The sequence below is a fragment of the Maniola hyperantus genome, chromosome 7, assembly GCF_902806685.2.
Source record: "Maniola hyperantus chromosome 7, iAphHyp1.2, whole genome shotgun sequence".
NCBI lineage: Eukaryota > Metazoa > Arthropoda > Insecta > Lepidoptera > Nymphalidae > Maniola > Maniola hyperantus.
Window position 1 is genome coordinate 8,891,947 of NC_048542.1, and position 19,753 is coordinate 8,911,699.

At 37.2% G+C, this 19,753-nt stretch overlaps 2 protein-coding genes across 2 annotated transcripts in view; one reads left to right on the forward strand and one right to left on the reverse strand.

The window, feature by feature from the left end:
- Positions 1–1,635, reverse strand: part of tup (LIM1_Isl and LIM2_Isl domain-containing protein tup) — a 70,070-nt gene extending 68,435 nt beyond the window's left edge. Inside the window, exon 1 of the mRNA XM_034970352.2 lies at positions 1,169–1,635. Within this exon, the coding sequence (XP_034826243.1) occupies positions 1,169–1,271 (103 nt within the window). The 5' untranslated portion in view covers positions 1,272–1,635. The remainder of the gene's footprint in view (positions 1–1,168) is intronic.
- The window catches only part of galla-1 (cytosolic iron-sulfur assembly component galla-1), a 194,175-nt gene that overhangs the window by 66,761 nt on the left and 107,661 nt on the right, over positions 1–19,753 (forward strand). The window lies entirely within an intron of this gene.

Sequence of the window (19,753 nt, forward strand, 5' to 3'; positions counted from 1 at the left end):
TAGACTATCATCTATTATGGTAGATTACTAGGCACTCAAAAAATCAGCATGCTAGAACAAAAAATGAAGGAATAAGATTGTAAATATTATATTGTTTAAGAGAGAAAAAGTAATATAAATCTTCTAACCCTCTAATGGTCGGTCTCGCTTGCATTAGCAAAAATAATGCGCGGGTGCAATCCACCCCGTGGATTATAAATCAATCAGGGTCACCCCTTGATGCTACATCACATTTATTGGTTAAACTTTGGGCTGAATGATTAAATTATTAGATTTTTAAATATCTTTAGATAAAAGATCTACCTGATTATCTACCTATATACCTACCTACCAACTTAAATATTTTGAGTAGCTAAGTAGGTAGGTACGTACCTACCAAACAATTAGGTACATACCTTTACAATACATACATAGGTTATCTACCATTACATACCTACCATACAATTACAATGCCTTTGCAAACATTTGTTTTTAGTTTCTTTGTTTTTGTCTTGTTTATTTCATGTTTTAGATGTGTGCAATAAAGTTTTCTATCTATCTATAGTATCTACCTATCTATCTATGTAGGTACGTACCTGCCTAAGGTAGGTAGGTACCTATCTATATTTATTATCACCTTATTACCTATGTTTTCTGGGATAGGTAGGTACTTTATTCATTTTTTCGGCAGGACCTATAATTATATTCTTACAAATATTTAGCTTTTTATAGTCTTACAAAATATTTAGCTTTGTTTGTCAAGTTAAAAGTTTGTTGATAGGGGGTCAATTACTTAACTATTTATCTCTTTTACCAAAGTTTAAAAATAGGTACTTAGGCTATAGGCTTAATTTTACGTACCTAGGAAGGTACTTTTTGGTTAAATGAGAGTTTGTTTCTTTCGTTCTTGATTCCAATAAGAGAGGTTATTTGTTTAATGTTATATCAAACTCCCTCTTCTTCTTTTGTGCAGGTAGATATAGTAGGTAGGTAGGTAGGTAGGTATGCAACAATTTACAAATTAATGTTAATATTTAGGTACAATACACCATCTGACCCCATCGTATTTAGTAAAAACCTACACCTGGGGGTACGGTAGTGCCCCCGCCAAGTCGAGCAAAGAGGAACAATCGTATACCTACCTAGGTAGATACTTATTATATCCAAAACAAGGTGTTGATAAACTTACTGGGCATCATCTCGACATGAGACGACGTGTCCATGATGTTGTGGTGGTGCAACATGTCGGGCGGGGATTGCACCAGCCCGCCACCACCACTGGCCATCACCATCACTGATGATGATAACACCCGCCCCCTTATATTTACAACACCGTGATAGCAATCACGCGTGATATCAGTTGGGTGTAGTGAACGGGTTAACGATAAAGAACCGCTTGAAATAATTTTATATTATTCTACTATTTTAGGAGTTATATTTTCTTTTTGTTTGTGATGGAACGAAGGAATCGAACGATGTTTTTTTTTAAATTATGAATAGAAGATCTAACTAAATCAGTTCACAATTATAACAGTTCATCACAAAATACACTAAAAATTGGTTACTTATCACTATTTGGTTAATAGGCACTTCGACATTTTTTTTATCTAAAAATATTGTCTATGACGCGTCAAACACATCCTCTCACGGCAGAGGCCAAGCCCACACTGCCGTATTATATCTATAAGTCTATGGATCGAAGCCAAAGCGCATGATCAGACCGGCCTTTTGTACCATTGGTAGAATTTCAGAACGCCTTTTTGAATGGTGAACTGTGATTCGTTGAAAGCTTCCTATTTTCCCGCCCTAATCGACGGTGTCCTAACAAAATGGCGCCCCCCTTATAGCCTTTTGATGCTTTTTTGAACATTTTCTTCGGTAAAAAATAATCCTGTTCGAATATAATGAGCATGATTTATGATTTTGATCCGCGGTCTCTTTTTTCTGGTTAATCTAGTCATGTTAATCTTGTTTTTTTGTGTGCGACTCTGTACAGTGGATAAATGTTTTATAATTGTACATTTGTTTATTTTTTAAACGTGTATTCAACTAAGTATAGTCATTCCTACTTATTTAGGTATAGTAATTACCGTTCTTAACTATTTATGGCAAATCATAAAATTGGAACATTTAGGTATTAGGTATCTAATCTAACCTACCTATAAAATTATTGTTAATTAGGTAGGTAGGTAGGTACCTACTTACCTATTATTGACCTTCATCAAAAATCTTGATGGCTCCTCTTCTTAAATGCATCTCCGTGTCTGGTCCTAGAATCAATTATTCATCCAAAGAAAATACCTACCTTGTACCTACTTACCTACCTACTTATAGTACGTGACCGGTCGAGATGGCGATCGGGGTGTGAGGTGGAGAGACGCCCCGCGCACCCGCACGTCACCTGCGCTATCCCGCACCGGGTTAGCGTGGGGGCTGTGCGGGAGTGCGTGGCGTCCCCACCCCGATTGCCATATCGACTTATCGCGCACTACTTAAGTAGTTACAATGTCTTAATTAGTTGTTTTTTCTATACAAATGTCAAATCAATAATGTCTACGCTACGTGTGAGGTTCGCAAAATAAGGACAAAAAATCGGCGCCAATTGTCAACGTCATTAGAGCGCCACAGATAAAATAAAGTCGCACAGATGATAAACTTATCTTGGCAGATGTTTCGTATACTTAGATAAAACGAAATACTAAAATGCTCCGTAAAAAAACGGTTTAAAGTTAGAAATCGCTTAAAATTGAGTTAAAATTAAAGTATTTAAGGAAGGAAGTGAAAAGGGCTCTTAAAAAGATCGCAGATGTGTAAGAATGTCCTCGATAGACTACATTTTGCGTTAAAATACTTTGGTGGTGGTGATAAAAAGTAAGCTGACGAATTCATCAAGTTTTTTAATAGGTTGGTAAGTATTTTTAATTATGTATTGACGTTAATATGGACTTTTTACGAGTAGGTAGAAGGTAATTTCTCCTAGGTAGGAATTTAGTATTAAGTAGGTACCTATAGTTAATTATTTAATAATGATCAACCCATTACCGGCTCACTACTAAGCCGTTCTCTTCTCAGAGTAAGCAGGGTAGGTACGAGTACATGCCATAGTCAGCCACGCTGGGCCCAATGCGGATTGGCAGACATGTAAAAGTTTAATATAAGTACCTAAGTACTTATGTTACGGGCAACGTGATTAACTGGGCATTATTAATAAGGACCGGCCATTATTAATAATGCCCAAGAGTGATGGGCAAAGTAATTAATTTATCACTTTGATCGGCCATTATTAATGATGCCCGACGGCCCGTGGTCCATGTACTTAATAGGTAAGTCATGTTTGAGATAGCTTGAATTTATCACTTGGACCGGGCAGTATGAATAATTCCCAAAAAGGTTTCAATAACTAATCAAATCACAAACGTCGTACTTATTCCGCAAACATATCATTTTACAAAAAAACATTTGACAGAAATTCTATTAACAAATATAAAAACCACGACAGATGCCATGTCGACGGACATGGCCTCTGTCGTGGTAGACAGGTCCTTTTTCTGGGTGGTTTAAAAAGAAATGACCACGAAGGGGGTGCCCCGAGTCCCGAGCTCGCTTCGCTCGCTCTTGCAGCTTAAGTTCTCTGTGCCTGTTTTTCCTATACCTATAGTTTATTTTTTGTTGACTTTTCATGAAAATTTTGTAAGTTTAATTTTATTTAATAAACAAAAACACTACAGTTCACCTATTTTATTACTTTGCCCAAAACTGGGTGGGCATTATTCATAATGGCCGGGAAAAGTGATTAATCATGCTGTTTTAATCACATTGTCCAATTGAGTCGGGCATTATGAATACAGACCGGCCATTATTAATAGTGCCCGGACTTATCAAATTGCACATAGGTTACATATACATGAATAACGAGCCTCAATAGCTCAACCGGTAAAGGAGTGGACTGAAAACCGAAAGGTCGACGGTTCAAACCTCCCCCGTTGCACTATTGTCGTACCTACTCCTAGCACAAGCCTGACGCTTAGTTGGAGAGGAAAGGGGAATATTAGTCATTTAACACGGCTAATATTCTTTAAAAAAAAGATTTTTTTTTTAACCTAAGTCCTAGGTATTCTATTCTAATTTCTAAGTATTCTAATATAGGTACAGTTATTGCTGACTTGACTGAACCCGTCGTCCATCTGATTGCTAATGTTGGCAAGACAAATCTAGTCAATTTTCGTTCCATCAATCATCACTCATCTAGATACCTACTGACTTGACGTCGGAATTGTCTAATCATCTAGGTAGATGCTCTGCGCGTCAATGAATCGTCTTGGATCATTACTCATTAGTCTCGGTCATACCAGGGAAGAAAGGAATTAACCGCAATCAATAAGTAGTCCGTTGTCCAGTTGCTTCCGGTCCGGTCTGCTTGCCCCTCGTATCCGGCGTCCGGTCAGGGGTGAAGATTAATTTCTTTGTTTCCCAGACAACAGTCTGTGACTGCTACCCCCAAATATTCCTATACATATTCGAAATAGTTGGATATCTATCCCTTTTCTAATATTATCCATTTATTTAGGCACGTGTGGGCTGTGTGTGTAGGTACACGGGGCGTCCCTACCCCGATTCGACCTGCCATTTTTAAAAACCTACCTCGTGGGTAGGTTTTTAAAAATGCAATGAGCAATCTTTGATTTTCTGGGATAGAAAGTAGGTAAAAGATAGGTATACTTTATAAAAAATAATCTCTACGCACAGTGTCTACGTCGTAGCTCCTCTACAATTTTAACACATTGGAATTACATAATATTATGGATGTCTCTCAACGAGTTCAAAGTTTTCATAAAACGTAAACTTATTGAAAAATCCTATTAGGTACTAGTACAATGTAAACGCTCAAATACCTATAATGTACCTAAAGGATTAGATATTTAAATGATAAGAAAGCTTGGGAATGAGTTGCCAAACAGCTTTGATAGTGATTTTGTAAAGTGGTGGTGGTAAGACCTGACAAACAAAAAGAGTACGTACAAGGTACCCAGTGGCGTGCAGCTCATAGAAGCATAAACGCATTGCTTACCCTTATTGTAATAAATCAATGCTTATTTTTCATTATAACCTGCCGTAAAATAAGTTCATACCTAAATGCATACCCTGGCTTGAACTCCTGTGCACGCCACTGAAAGTACCTACCCAATTTGAATAAATGATTTGAATTTTGGTATGAAAAGTAAGACCGATAGACGTTGAGATTCCAAGGTGCTTGAATAGTGACCTCGCATTAGAAAGCATAGCGTTGTTGGCAGACCTCCGGGTCCGGCCTCCCATCAGGATCTAGTGGATAGAGACAGGACTAGGTGGATAGACGACATCAAACGAGTCTCATAGGAAGCCACTGGATTCCGAAAGCGCAATAACGTAGTGGAAGTCCCTACAAATGACCTATGCTCATTAGTGGACGTTTATCGGTTGATGATGATGATGATGAAATGTAAGGTTATGCACATTGTTTATGTATGTTTAAAGACTACTAAAGGTTCACAAAAGGTCACGTCATAAAGTGTGATGACTTTTTAGAGATCCTGTACCTACGACGTGCTACGTTGTGTATTTTTCCAATACTTTAACATCCTAACATAGCCTAACATCTACCGCTCTCGTTTGGCAATTAGATCGATCGTATGTTCAGTTGAAAAATATTCCCATTCAACATTCCCACATCTTTTTTTGTCTAATTTCGGAAGGTTGTACAGATCATAATTTCTATTTTAAAAGGTAGGTATACAATACTAATAAGTAGGTGACTATTCTGTGATAATAGTAGGTACGGATTTAGGTTGAAGCTAGGTAAGTACCTGGGACTCAAACTGTTGATAGGTGGATAAAAATTGGGGAAAAATTATTTAAAATTATGTAGGTAGGAAAATATAGGTACCTAAATTCTGACAAGATCGGCTTTTTATGTATCTACCTAAGAATTTAGCAGCGCTTTTGCGCATTTTAATGGGTGGTCATTATGATTATGAAAGTAAAGTAAAAAAACCGGCCAAGTGCGAGTCAGGCTCGCGCAATGAGGGTTCCGTGCTACAGTCGCATTTTTTCGACATTTTGCACGATAATTCAAAAACTGTGATGCATAAAAATAAATAAAAATCTGTTTTAGAATATACAGGTGAAGACCTTTCACACGATAGCACACCTGATATAGTTATCTTGCTTCGAAAGTTGAAAATACCAATTATTAGTTCATGACCACATATTTTTTTTTAAATGTGATCTAACCCTAAATTCACGGTTTTCAGATTTTTCCCCAAACGTCAGCTATAAGATCTACCTACCTTCCAAATTTCATGATTCTAGGTCAACGGGAAGTACCCTGTAGGTTTCTTGACAGACAGACGGACAGACAGACAGACAGACAGACAGACAACAAAGTGATCCTATAAGGGTTCCGTTTTTCCTTTTGAGGTACGGAACCCCAAAAAGACAAAAATATTTATTTCAGTAAAACAATTTCACATTTCACACCTAATGCGTTAAAAATAGGGCCATCCTAGTAAGTAGGTAACTAGTATTGCTACTAGGATGTCTACTTGTGGCAGGCGACCCCACTCTTCTCTAACATCTTATAAGTAAGTACAATAATAATAAGTATTGAAATGATAATGGATAAATATTTAAAAGTAGGTACATAGTATGTGTACCTAGGTGTGTGTATGTCGGTTACTAAGAATCGGTCTAATGCAACAGTCAATACGTCTGTCGTTTAAACAAGGGCGAACGTGACATGTTCGTTAATTAGGGAGACGAAATAACAACCTTTTAGACGACTTAATCACGTTTTTTGGCTCCCAAGTCCCAAGCCAGAAGTTATATTCCAGTGTAGGTAGGAAGGTATATTCACATCGCCACAGAACTGATCGTATGACTGAAAATGTTCAAAACACCTATTTTTACACCCGTAGTTTGAGCTGTGCGTTGATAAATCAGTTAGTCAGTCAGACCTTTCCTTTTACCTACTTACTTATATTTATAGATTTACAAAATCTTCGACTGTGTAAATGTAAAATACCTAATAGGTAGGTATCTATCAAATTATGTTTATTTCAGGAGCATACTGTAATATTTTTTAAACTCTAGGTATTACAAGCTAAAACCATAATAATATGTGAATATGTAAAACATATACTTACCTACATACCTATTACCTAAGTATTTAAAGATAACAATTATTTATCTTCTCACCTGTGATAGCCTAGTGCCTATAGTCCGCCTTCTAATCGGAGGTCGGGGGTTCGATCCCGGGTACGCCTTTTAGGAGTTATATGTGCGTTGTAGGTACCTAATTAAATATCATTTGCTTTAATGGTGAAGGAAAACATCGTGAGGAAACCTGAGAGCCTGAGAGTTCTCCATAATATTCTCAAAGGTGTGTGAAGTCAACCAATCCACACATGGCCAGCGTGGTAGACTATGGCGAAAATCCTTCTCACTCTGAGAAGAGTGATGATGATGATCTACTTACCTGCTTTAAAAATAGAGCCTACTTAGATAAACTTTAATCATCTCATTTTGTGCAAAAAGCGATTTATCTAATCTTCATCTCAAACAGACATACCGACCAAAAATACACAAAAAACATCATTTATAAAGCTTTGCCCACTTTCAAAGGAACAAGACAAAATGTTTGACAAAACGGAAAAATTATTTTGTCACGAAAAGAGACATCTTTTACACTTTGTATCGTTCTATTATTACCTACCGACAATAGAACTTCGATAGGTAAACTGAATAAGTAACTAAACTAATAGGTAGGTACGCTCCGTGAAACATAGATCCCAGAGTTGGGTAGACAGTCACAGTAAGTACCTATTAGAAAACTTTAGAATAAAAAGGGAGTAACTATACCAGCTAGGTATACTTACCTATCAATATTATTTTGCCTAGGTAAGTAAGTAGGTAAGTATTAACATAAAGTTTAAATTGAAACCAGATTGCAATATAGATAGGTATACCTACCTACTTTATTATAAATCGCTTCAAACCTATGAAAATTTAGGCCATATTGTTGCAGGAATATAACGAACTATGTGATAGCTATGAACGTAAAAAAAAAAAGTTTAACACAAATAAAAAATAAGAGGCTTATATTAAAACCTCCTTTGTCAAAATAGAACACATTTAACACTCCATTTGGCGCCATTTTATTGTGGGGTATCAGTTTTCGATCAGGATCATGATTAGATATTATTCAGGGATAAAAAAGACTAGGTAGGTAAGGACTTAGTCTTTTTCGTATAAATCAGTTGCAATTTTTATACACCGTCCCAAACGTTATTATTGGTAGGTAAAATATTATAGAAGTAATAAAATTAGTAATTTGTCTATGAAAACAATGGAAATGAGGAAATCCAACTGTTATTCAAAGATCACGATATCAAATATGATTTTTTATTGATACATAAGATAGGTAACGTTAATTAGGTAGGTACCCATAGGTATCTAACTTTGCTCTGAGATGTGTCGAAATTTAGAAAACTGATGTTTCCTAAAAGTAAGTATAAAGTAGGTAGGTAGGTGCGTAGAACTAAAAAATCAACTACTTAGTTAATTCTTTTTTTTTACTTTTTTCGATGTAATTTTTGAATGAATAAGTTGACTTGAAATACAAACTTCTAGAATACCTTGATAAAGTTTATTTTCATATTTTATAGTTTGCAATTTGCACACGCAATAATTTAAAAAAAGATAACTCGTGAATAAAATACTTAAGTAGTTGTAACAGACGGACATAACGAAACTATAGGGAGTCCAGAGTTTTAGCTGTCAAATAAGAGAGATGCTTAAAGTAGACAATACCAATAGGCATGAACTAGTTAAAATTCCAGTAGTCTACAATCCGGGACAAAATCCCCATCAACGCCCCTCGGGTCGGGATTTCACGGTCCACGATGATGGGATTAAGAAAATCCCATCTTAACGCACCATGGTGTCGTGTTACACCTATGTTTGTTGCCCGTTTGAGGCTCGGACACTTTGTAGTAAACAATATAATATTGTTAAAAGATCTCAAAAAGAGCAGCACAATAGCTAACCTACCTTTTGGCAGACAAAATAGAATTTGTCTAATGAGGTGCATTCTATAAAAGCAAACACGCTATTAGGTTTTATACATTCAGATTGAGTAGGAATAACACAGATGAAGTTAACCTTACGTAAAATGCGCAACTGCAAAAAAATATACCAACAAAATATTTTTGATTTTGAACATATTGATGCAAAGCTCGCTAAAGGAATGCAGTCACCCGAAACAATATCGAATGCTTTAACTTGATTTGATTGATTATTTTCCTAAATTAAGTAACCTAGATAAATGTCTAATTAAAAATTTCAGTTTGTGAAGATCAAATACTACCTACCTATTCCTTAAAATTTCTATATATAAACCCATGTTTTGAAAATATGTCTAAGTATTACTATATTCCCATAAGGCTGAATACTTGGTTACAAAACAAAAGATCTATAGTATAGACTCTATACTCTATACTTAAGGTTCGGGCAAAAAAGCTACTAAAAGCGTTCCGTGTGTCGGTATGTGCTAATCCTATAACATTGGGGGCTCAGCGTTTTATTGTCTACGTGCCCCGAATGGGTATTGGACATTGCGTCGGTTCGTAAAGATTTAAGTTTTTTGCCTCACTCATTAATTTTTTTTATGGCAGAAATAGGAGCCACATCATTTACTTATTACGTATGTAGGTACATAAATTTAACAATACTTAAAAAAAACGGTCAAGTGCGAGTCAGGCTCGCGCAATGAGGGTTCCGTACTACAGTCGTATTTTTTCGACATTTTGCACGATAATTCAAAAACTATTATGCATAAAAATAAATAAAAATCTGTTTTAGAATTTACAAGTCTAGACCTTTCATATGATACCCCATTTAATATAGTCACTCACTTCGAAAGTTGAAAATACTAATTATTAGTTCATGACCACAATTTTTTTTTGTGTGATCTAACCCTAAATTCACGGTTTTCAGATTTTTCCCCAAATGTCAGCTATAAGATCTACCTACCTGCCAAATTTCATGATTCTAGGTCAACGGGAAGTACCCTGTAGGTTCCTTGACAAACAGACAGACAGACAGACAGACAACAAAGTGAAATGAAATGAAAGTGAAAGTATAAGGGTTCCGTTTTTCCTTTCGAGGTACGGAACCCTAAAAACGAAAAATACATAGGAAGTATTGCTCTATATTTACATACTTAGTAAAAGTTATCACTAAAAATTATTTGTGGTTTGTTTAAATATAAGTAGTTGAAATTGTGGCCTATACTTACCTACACTGGTTATTGGCACTATTGCTTTGCTGAATAGCTAGGCTTAGCCATTAATCTAAATAAGCGCCAGCTCTTGGGTTGCCAGACGGCTTGAAACAGCTTTTGGGACTCGACGTTACCTAATAAAAGCTTTATAATTGGTAAGTTTAATTTGATCTAGATACTTACCTATAGGACGCGACATGTCGTAATGGCAATCGGGGTTGGGGACGCCCCGCACACCCGCACAGCTTCCGCGTTAACCCGGTGCGGGATAGCGCGGTTGAAGTGCGGGTGTGCGGGGCGTCCCCCTGCGTCCTACCATTGCCATCTCGGCCTGTCGCAAACTATACATTGGTAGTAAAACAAAACTTTGAAAAATCGGTCAAGTGCGAGTCGGACTCGCCAACGAAGGGTTCCGTACTATTGCACTATGGGAAAATGGTGTAGGTACCTATATGTTTCGTCTCAAAACTTCATATCGTAATATGACGATGCTTCGCACAAAAAATAACACTTTAATCTTTAATCCAATTTGCATAGTGGTAATTTTGAAATAAGTTAGGTATATAAAAATCTTCATGCAAAATTTCTAGTTTCTATACCTACCCAGTGATGTGGTGATTGTGGACCTGTGCGTTAGTACGGTCTGGCCTTATTATATAAATAAATACAGATTGTACATCTGGAACAAAGACGAGCGAAATCAAAAGCCCGTTCAACAACAACGTCACATGCGTCTGGTTTCGTCGATAACTCGCACTCGAGAACGACAAACAAGTCTTTGTACATCTTTAACGCGTTGAGATAACGTGTAGCTGACAAAGTTTCGCTCTCACGAAATCATGTTGTGTTTTACTTGGGTGTTCGATATTCGATTGCCAGAAAACGGATAGCCGAATAAATACGATTGGCATCCCGACTTGTCGCGGACTATAGGCACATGAGTAAATATCTCGTGTGCTATAGGTACCTACCTAAAAATTGAAGGGGATGTTTCTACCCAATTTTCATTTTTCTTTTACCTACCTATGATTTTTTTAAACTACCATATTTTCTCCTTTACATTATGATTGCATTGATGATTCTACCCTACCTATCTAGGTATTCCTCGCTACCCAGTTCTACGTAAAAAGTCATTTATTATGGAGAACGTATTTTAACCAAACCTATCGATAGATATAGGAGCCAAAAGCATTCGAGAGAGATTTAACGATTCACTCATTGTTATCAAGGAAATAGTCGTAGTAATAAAATTGTACGATTTAAAAGCCCGTAACGCCATATGCTTTTACTCGTGTCTCTTATCTGTTTACATACGAATTACTGTATCAGATAGTGTTATCCTACCGGATTACTCGATAGTGCTTTGGATACAGCTCGAGTGCTTTTATTGAGTGATAGATTAGCGCTGTGCATGTGGAATATGTACAGTTTTGCAGGTTGGCAGGCAGGTGGAAAGTAGGTAAAAGCAGTGATAGGCGTAGGTTTTCTATTCGGAGGGGTCCTGGTTTCAATCTCTAACTTGCACGCACGCACTCACCTCTAACTTTTATAAGCTAAGTAGGTACGAGTAGGTAGGTAATATGTGCGTTTCAAGCAATTGAATATCCCTCGCTTTAACGCTGAAGGAAAACATTGTGAAGCAATCTGGCTGCCTGAGAGTTCTCCATCCTGTTCTCAAAGGCATCTTAAATCTGCTTATTGACACTTGGCCAGTGTGGTGGAACCTTTATCACACTGCCACATACTTCACATCTTTGGGAGGTTCCCACAGTATTTAGGGTTCCTGTGTAATGTCTTAAAAAATACCCGAGTACGGAACCCTCGGTGCGCGAGTCTGACTCGCACTTGACCAGTTTTTTTAAAAAACCGTCAGGCGGGCCAGAGGAACAGATCTGTGTGATTTTTGCATGGGTAAGTAGTAGATACTTAAAAACCATGGAGAGTGGCATACGCATTTTTATCCAGAGAAAACAAAGAGTTCCCACGGGATTTAACAGCCTAAATCCACGCAGATGAAGTCACGGACATCAGCTAGTCTAGTACAATATGAACCTGCTAAGAATTTATGTCCTCAGACCTTAAGATATACATATCTAGAAGCGGTGCGGTCAGTAGGTAATAATAAAGATGCGGACGGACAGCCGGACAGACGGCCGACATTCCGACCGGCGTCACAGTTATCGCGGTATACATTTTTAACCTTCACATGGACGATTTAAATACAGCCTGTCTTGGGAACCTCCCGTGTTGGCGACATTTAGGTTTTTTGTACGAAATTCTTACGTTTATGGCTAGAGTTTATTTATACATGTCCCTGATTAACTGACTCAATTGCTGATAAAGTTCTCTTTTTAATGCGTAGGTAGTAGGTACATAGGCAGGTATTAGGTTTACAGACGTCCGCCTCCTATTCGGGAGGTCGGGGGTTCGATCCTGGGCCCGCATCTCTATAAATTTTCAGAGGTATGTGCGTTTTAAGTAATTAAATATCACTTGATTTAAGGGTGAAGCAAAACATCGTAAGGAAACCTGCATGCCTGAGAGTTCTCCATAATGTTCTCAAAGGTGTATGTCACCAAATCCGCACTTGGCCAGCGTGGTAGACTATGTCCAAAAACCTTCTCACTCTGAGAGGAGGATGATGATCAAAGAATCGCGTACTTTAAAATAACCTCACCAAGTGCTTATTCATGTTTTGAAAATGATCCAAAACTGTAACGTCACTGTAATGCGCACTGATTGTGTTAAAAAGCAAGTAACTACATAAAAGGTATAAAATTTAAAAATGAATTGATATAAATGATAGGTAGGTACCCGATGAAAAGCGATAGTCATCATGTGTTATTTTTTATCGCAGATGGGGGGTGGTGGGCTAAATCTATCATAATTATCTACATGTTGCGGCCCTAATGACAATTTCTACGTTTTTGTTGAAGGAAATTTGAAATCGAACAAAGCCAATAGCGATTTCTTTACTGAGTTTTCATTTTTGTCTTCCATTTCTACATTCAATGTAATCGACCAATTTACTCAAAATGCTGCGATTACGATTTTTATATCTAGCTATATACCTAGTCGCTACCTATACTAACTAACGCCCATAATGTCATCCGCGTGGTTTTTGGTGTCTAAAAATCCGGTGGGAACTTTTTAATTTTTCAGGACAAAAAGTAGCCCACGTCAATCTCTTGGTTTTTAACCACGCCCATTCAAAAATTCAGCTCAATCCGTTGCTTTGTTGTGGCGTGATGGAAGGACAAACCAACAAACAAACATACTTTCGCATAACATGGATAGTGATAATATCTTGGAAGTTTGCAGCTAGGCTAGGTTTTGTCAATAAGGTAGACTGCTGTCACAAGATATTAAAAATTATTTCCGAGTAAAATCGAAGCGGGCTACTGCTGGCCATTTACTATATACACACATCGATTATTTTTATTATGTAGGTAGGTGTATGTACTTACATCTTACAGTAAATAAACATATTTTCATAATATAATGAAGGCACTGCCTTTGAATCATCATTTGGATTTTAAATGCTCGGAGATAATAATTTGAATTTGATATACTAAGCAGTAGATAGAAATAAACAAAAGTATTAAAAATATACTACAAATAGGAGATAAATAATTGTATGGAAATTTTGACAAGTGTATTATATTATGCAAACAATAGGTACATTTTGAACACAGCCGCCCTCACATTAACCCTTATTGCATAATTGAATGAAAAGCACAGCTTTCAAAAGGCATATTTTGTGAATTAAATTATGAATATTCTAATAATTAATATTCAGCGCCATAGAGAATATATTTTTTTAGATGTCCGTCAAATTCCCTGCTTTTAGTTTGGCTTTGACGGGGTGAGATTTAAACTCAGACTGAAACCATTTGATACTTGTAATATGTATTTGAAAGAAGGAAAAAATGCGTAACGCTATTTCTAACGATTCCTTTTTCATTAGATTTTTAAAAATCAATTTTAGTATATGTATTATTCAAGTCCCTGCCAAGCTTTTTGGAAAACATCACATTCTACAGCTGTTAAAAAACCGGTCAAATATCTATCTACCTATATCTCGGACTCGCACACGAAGGTATTTTTTGACATAGCTACCTGCCAATCATGATTTCGGGTCAGCGGGAAGGGAATGAAAAAATCAATTTGCTAAATCACATTACCTTATAGTGGTCTACATAAAAGTGTTAGGAAAGTACGTTTTTTTACGATGGTAATCATGGTACGGAACCCTTCGTGTCCAAGTCCGACTCGCAGTTGACCGGTTTTTTTTCTCTGAAGATACGGAACCCCAAAACAAAATAAATTGCAAATTTTTAAGAGGTTAATTCGACGCTGTTAGCGTCTGTCTGTTACCGAACAGAAATTAGTCAAGGTGATCTTATTAAAAACTGGTCCTACAACGAAAGTATCAAAACCGCACAATCCTGATGCACAATGATAAGCACAGAATCAAGTACGACATATGGGGTGAGCGGCTGAGCGGCCCTGTTGAGTGTAGCTTAGCGCACCTCATTGATCCCGTTGTGCTCTGCACTTTATTAAATTACACTTTATCATTAACGCTAAATTCTCAGTTCGTGCTTTGATTACTATAATGCCCACCTAAAGTAAACTTATTTTTGACTAATAAAAGATTTGCTGCAACATAAATGTTGCATAAAAGTATAACCATAGTATACCTAACATAAGAAGTTTGCATTTCTTATTCGGACCGTTAGGATATGGAACTACTTAATGCTGCAAGGGTTCAGCATCAGTTTCCCCCTTCTTAATATGGGTCAATTCCTTCAAGTCAAGAGTGAATAGGCATCTTCTAGGCAAGCGCGCTTCATCTTGGGCTGCGCACACAGGCGCTAGTCTATAAATAAATAAAAAATACATCCACACTACCCAGATGCCCAGTATTCTTCACTGTCGTTCTTCTTCATCTTCTTTCCTGGGTGCTGCGACTGGGTGCTTTGTTGTAGGTACCTACCTATAGTGCGCGACAGGTCGAGATGGCAATTAGGGTGGGGAGGCCCCGCACACTCACACAGCCCCCGCGCTAACCCAGTGCGGCATAGCGCACGTGACGGTGCGGGGTGTCCCCCCGCCTCATACCCCGATTGCCATCTTAACATGTCGCGTACTATATGTGAGACGGCTGATGCAGCTCCTCGCCAGTTTACTCCAACTAGCCGTGATTCTAGGTGAGCTCTACAATTACAGCAGGCTAGCCACGTCAGCAAAAACTTCAGTTTTCCTGGAGAATCTTCCTTCGTGTTGCGGATTCACCGTGGGGTTGAAGTATTATCTATAGGTGTGGAATGCCCTTCCGGCGTCCATGTTTCCTGCCAGTAAGTATAACTTGAATACCTTCAAGGCAAAAGTGATAAGGCATCTATTCTAGGCAAGCCCGCTCTAACCTAGAATTTATTATTGCTTTATTTCCCAGGCATGATTATATCTTCTAAATATATAAAAGGAAAAGCTGACTGACTGATCTATACCTACTACTGGACGGATCTTGCTGAAATTTGGCATGCATACAAGCTAGTCTGTCAGTACAAAAACGTATTCTGGTGTCTCACCGGTCTCATGAAGGCACCTACTACATATTATAGAGGGCTGCTTGAGGGCATATTGAGGATTGTTTGTTGTTTGGGCTAAAACGACAAGGTTGTTGAGAAATCAGTGCTCTGTTATGCCGTTGTCTATTAGGTATATCATCCAGGTCATTTCTACCTCGAAAATTTGTAGGAAACCCTTTTCGTATCAGGTTACTCAATAGCCAGATATTCCAATTCCTTGAAAACTGGTAGCTCATTAACAATTCCTCTGTTGCTGGATATGAGCTTTCTGTTTTCCCAATTTTACAACCATCCTGGACGAAGATTCACAATAGAGGGCCTCGAGATGTATGGACTCTACATTTTAATCGACTTCTTCAAATATGTAACATAATATAGGCATGGTTTTTGTTATTTTATTCCACCTGCATTTGTAATATTGCCACATGCAATATTGTATGCACTTCCATTAAAAAGGACCCTCATAACAAATAATCGGCAAAAGTCATCGGTGTATCGTCCGACCAAATCACCGCTTCCCCAATCGTAATTATTGACACAAATACTTTTGATTGTCTCCTGATTAAAATGCACACGTCTAATGCATTGAAAACCATGTTTTTTCCTATTTCTGTTGGTTCATTATCGATATGGGAAAGTTGCTTCCCCTTATGTTTGGATTTCACACCCATGGTTTTTTGATTAAAACTGGCGTTAATGTGATGGGGTGTGTCGCAAGAATTATGCCTAGATCCCTCACTTTTTGTTATGCGTGTTTTTGTAAATTTGGAAATATTATGTCTTTTTTGCCAAAGTTAAAATAGATGTTTTCACAAGGTTTTCACAGACATCTCACTAAGTACCTACTAGAAATTAAATGTACTTTTATAATAAGTCTACTGTGTAATATTATGGATGTTTGTCACTCAGTTACACAATAACTACTAGGTACTAGGTAGGTATATGATTGGATTTAGCACTTGTTAGGTAATGCTTACCCACCTAGACTCTAAATAGATTTCTCATACTTATAATTCTGAACACGCCTCGATTTCTAAAACCTTTTAATAGGTACTAGGTACTCAGACGCCTACATTGAAAAACGATGATCTTAGGTACTATATTTTACCATCCTGAAAGCCAAAATATTATGTTACTCCCAGCGGTGCTATAACAGGGCACGTGTCACATTTATATTTCAAAGCTGGCCAGGGTACGGCTACGAGTATATTATTTTTTCATTATATTTTTTATTCCCACTAATCTCTAATCTAATTTGTCTTCACGGTATTTCCTTGGGGACACTGCAAAGGTTATGAGGTGACGCCAAACCACGTTCAACAACTTTTTTGTACCTATAATACGTACTACCAATATTACCTATATGTAGTATATTTAATTTTAAATGAAGGTATGCAATAAAATAATATGTAGATAGATATCATCATCATCATCATCGACCCATAGCCAGCTCACTATAGAGCACGGGTCTCAGTATGAGAAGGGTTTGGCTATAGTCCACCACGCTGGTCAAATGTGGATTGGCACCTTTGAGAACATTGAGATGCATCCGACGATTCGAAAGTATTACTTGTGAAAGTTTACTTGAATAAAAAATATTTATTATTATTATTATACTTAATGAAGATCTCTTAGGCATGCAGGTTTCTCACGCTGTTTTCCTTCACCGTTAAAGCGAGTGATACTTATTTAATTTCTTAAAACGCACATAACTCCCCCAACCTCCCGAATAGGAGGCGGACGTCGTAACCACTAGACAATAACGGCTTCTTGTCTTAATAACTATGTAGATATACTGGCTACTTAATTAGCTTACCTACAGTCCTCAATGGGCACTGGGCAGTGCAAAGAGTATAATAATTATTATACACAAGGAGCAGTGTATATCGTTGACGTTAACTGAGCCTATGACGTGAGTGTGGGGAAGCCTGAAAATTAACGCTTCAACCAAATCGAGTGTAGCATAAAGCTGAGGCAGCGCACTTCTATTCAGCCAGGTCAAGCAGCATTTATAAGAATTTAGGTGGGCCTGGTTTTCAAGGATTCGAGATTTGTTTTCTATTGTCCATAACAAAATAATGAAAAATTCAAAAACACCGCCATGAAAAATAAAAAAATAAAGTCTCATTTCTTGTACGATGATACGGAACACTTCGTGTTCGAGTCCAACTCGCACTTAACCGATTTTTAGGGTTCCGTACCTCAAAAGAAAAAACGGAACTCCTTATAGGATCACTTTGTTGTCTGTCTGTGTGTCTGTCTGTCTGTCAAGAAACCTACAGGGTAGGTACCTACTTCTCGTTGACCTAGAATCATGAAATTTGGCAGGTAGGTAGGTCTTGTAGCAGACATTCGGGGAAAAATCTGAAAAACGTGAACAACAATTTTTTTTTTGTGTGATGTAACTACAAAGGTTACATCTTACTATACTAACTAATAATTAGTGTTTTCAATTTTCCAAGTAAGATAACTCTATCAAGTGGGGTATCATAATATGAAAGGTCCTTTGCATTCTAAAACAGATTTTTATTTATTTTTATACATCAAAGTTTTTGAATTATCGTGCAAAATGTCGAAAAAATACGACTGTAGTACGGAACCCTCGTTGCGCGAGCCTGACTCGCACTTGGCCGGTTTTTGTATTATTAATTCATGAATGCAAAAATAAAAAATATGCCAAATTATCCGCCCCGGATCTTCCTATACCCTGGAAATCGAAAGACCGCACATTAATCTAATCAACACAAAACATTCTAATGACTGTCAAAAGTCGACGCCATGTTGACGCGTGCCAGCCGCGTGCGTCCACGTGCCGCCAAATGGATACTATTGTTTTCTTTGCGATCCTTTTACAAAATAACCCTAAAAACTTTTCGTAACCTAAAATGCACCTTATGGCATTCGTAACAAAAGCTTATTTTAGAACTTTTTCAATTGTTTAAGGTAACTGACGAACCACAGATTACACATAATTTTCTGAGCTCCATTTGTTTCTCGGGTAGAATTTTCACCGTTATTACGATTTCATAGAGTTTATATTTGTATATGTTGGAAATATTTTAAAAGTTAAACTTTTCAAATTGTTCGCTGGCGACGTTTCCTATAGATTCCTAATTCTATGTATATTTGTTATACGAATTTGGCCTTTATTCCAATGACTATAAAACGATTTATAGTGAATTATGGCTTTCCTCCTATGATTGTGGTAGTAATAAAAGTGACATATTTCCCAATGTACAATTATAAATATTGTCAACAGAAATGCGTTCGGAAGTTGGAATTGCATCCAATAATTAGGGCAATTTGTCCTTTGTTTGATAATATAATAGTGCAATATAAAGGACTTGCGCTTTGATTATACTTTCTGAAAGTGGTAGGTACCTACTGTAAGTTACCTACCTACCTTAATTTATGGAGTGTTATGGTAGATAATAGATATATCAGTTATTTCTTTTGTTTAATTAATTCAGAGCTGAAAATCATGAATTAATTTAACAATAAATGAAAATCTAAGTCAAAACTTAAATCTGTAGAAACCCAACGAACGGTAAATAATATAGGTACCTATTTACCATCGCAGGCTGGGAAAGGCAACCTTATATTTTATCGCCAAACGTTAGTTTTTGACTTTAGCCTTTGTTGAAAAACGATATCAAATATTCCAATCTGGCACCGCGAAATTGCTAATAAGTCCGATTGAAAAGCTAAGCTTGCAATCCATCTGGGGTTTGTAATAGGTGCTAATGATATGTGCAAACGGGGAATCGAACCCGCGGCCGCCGCAGCTTAGCAATCTGTCACTGTTCGCCCACGCGGATACATACATGCGCGATGAGATCAAGAAATAATTATAGTGTTATGC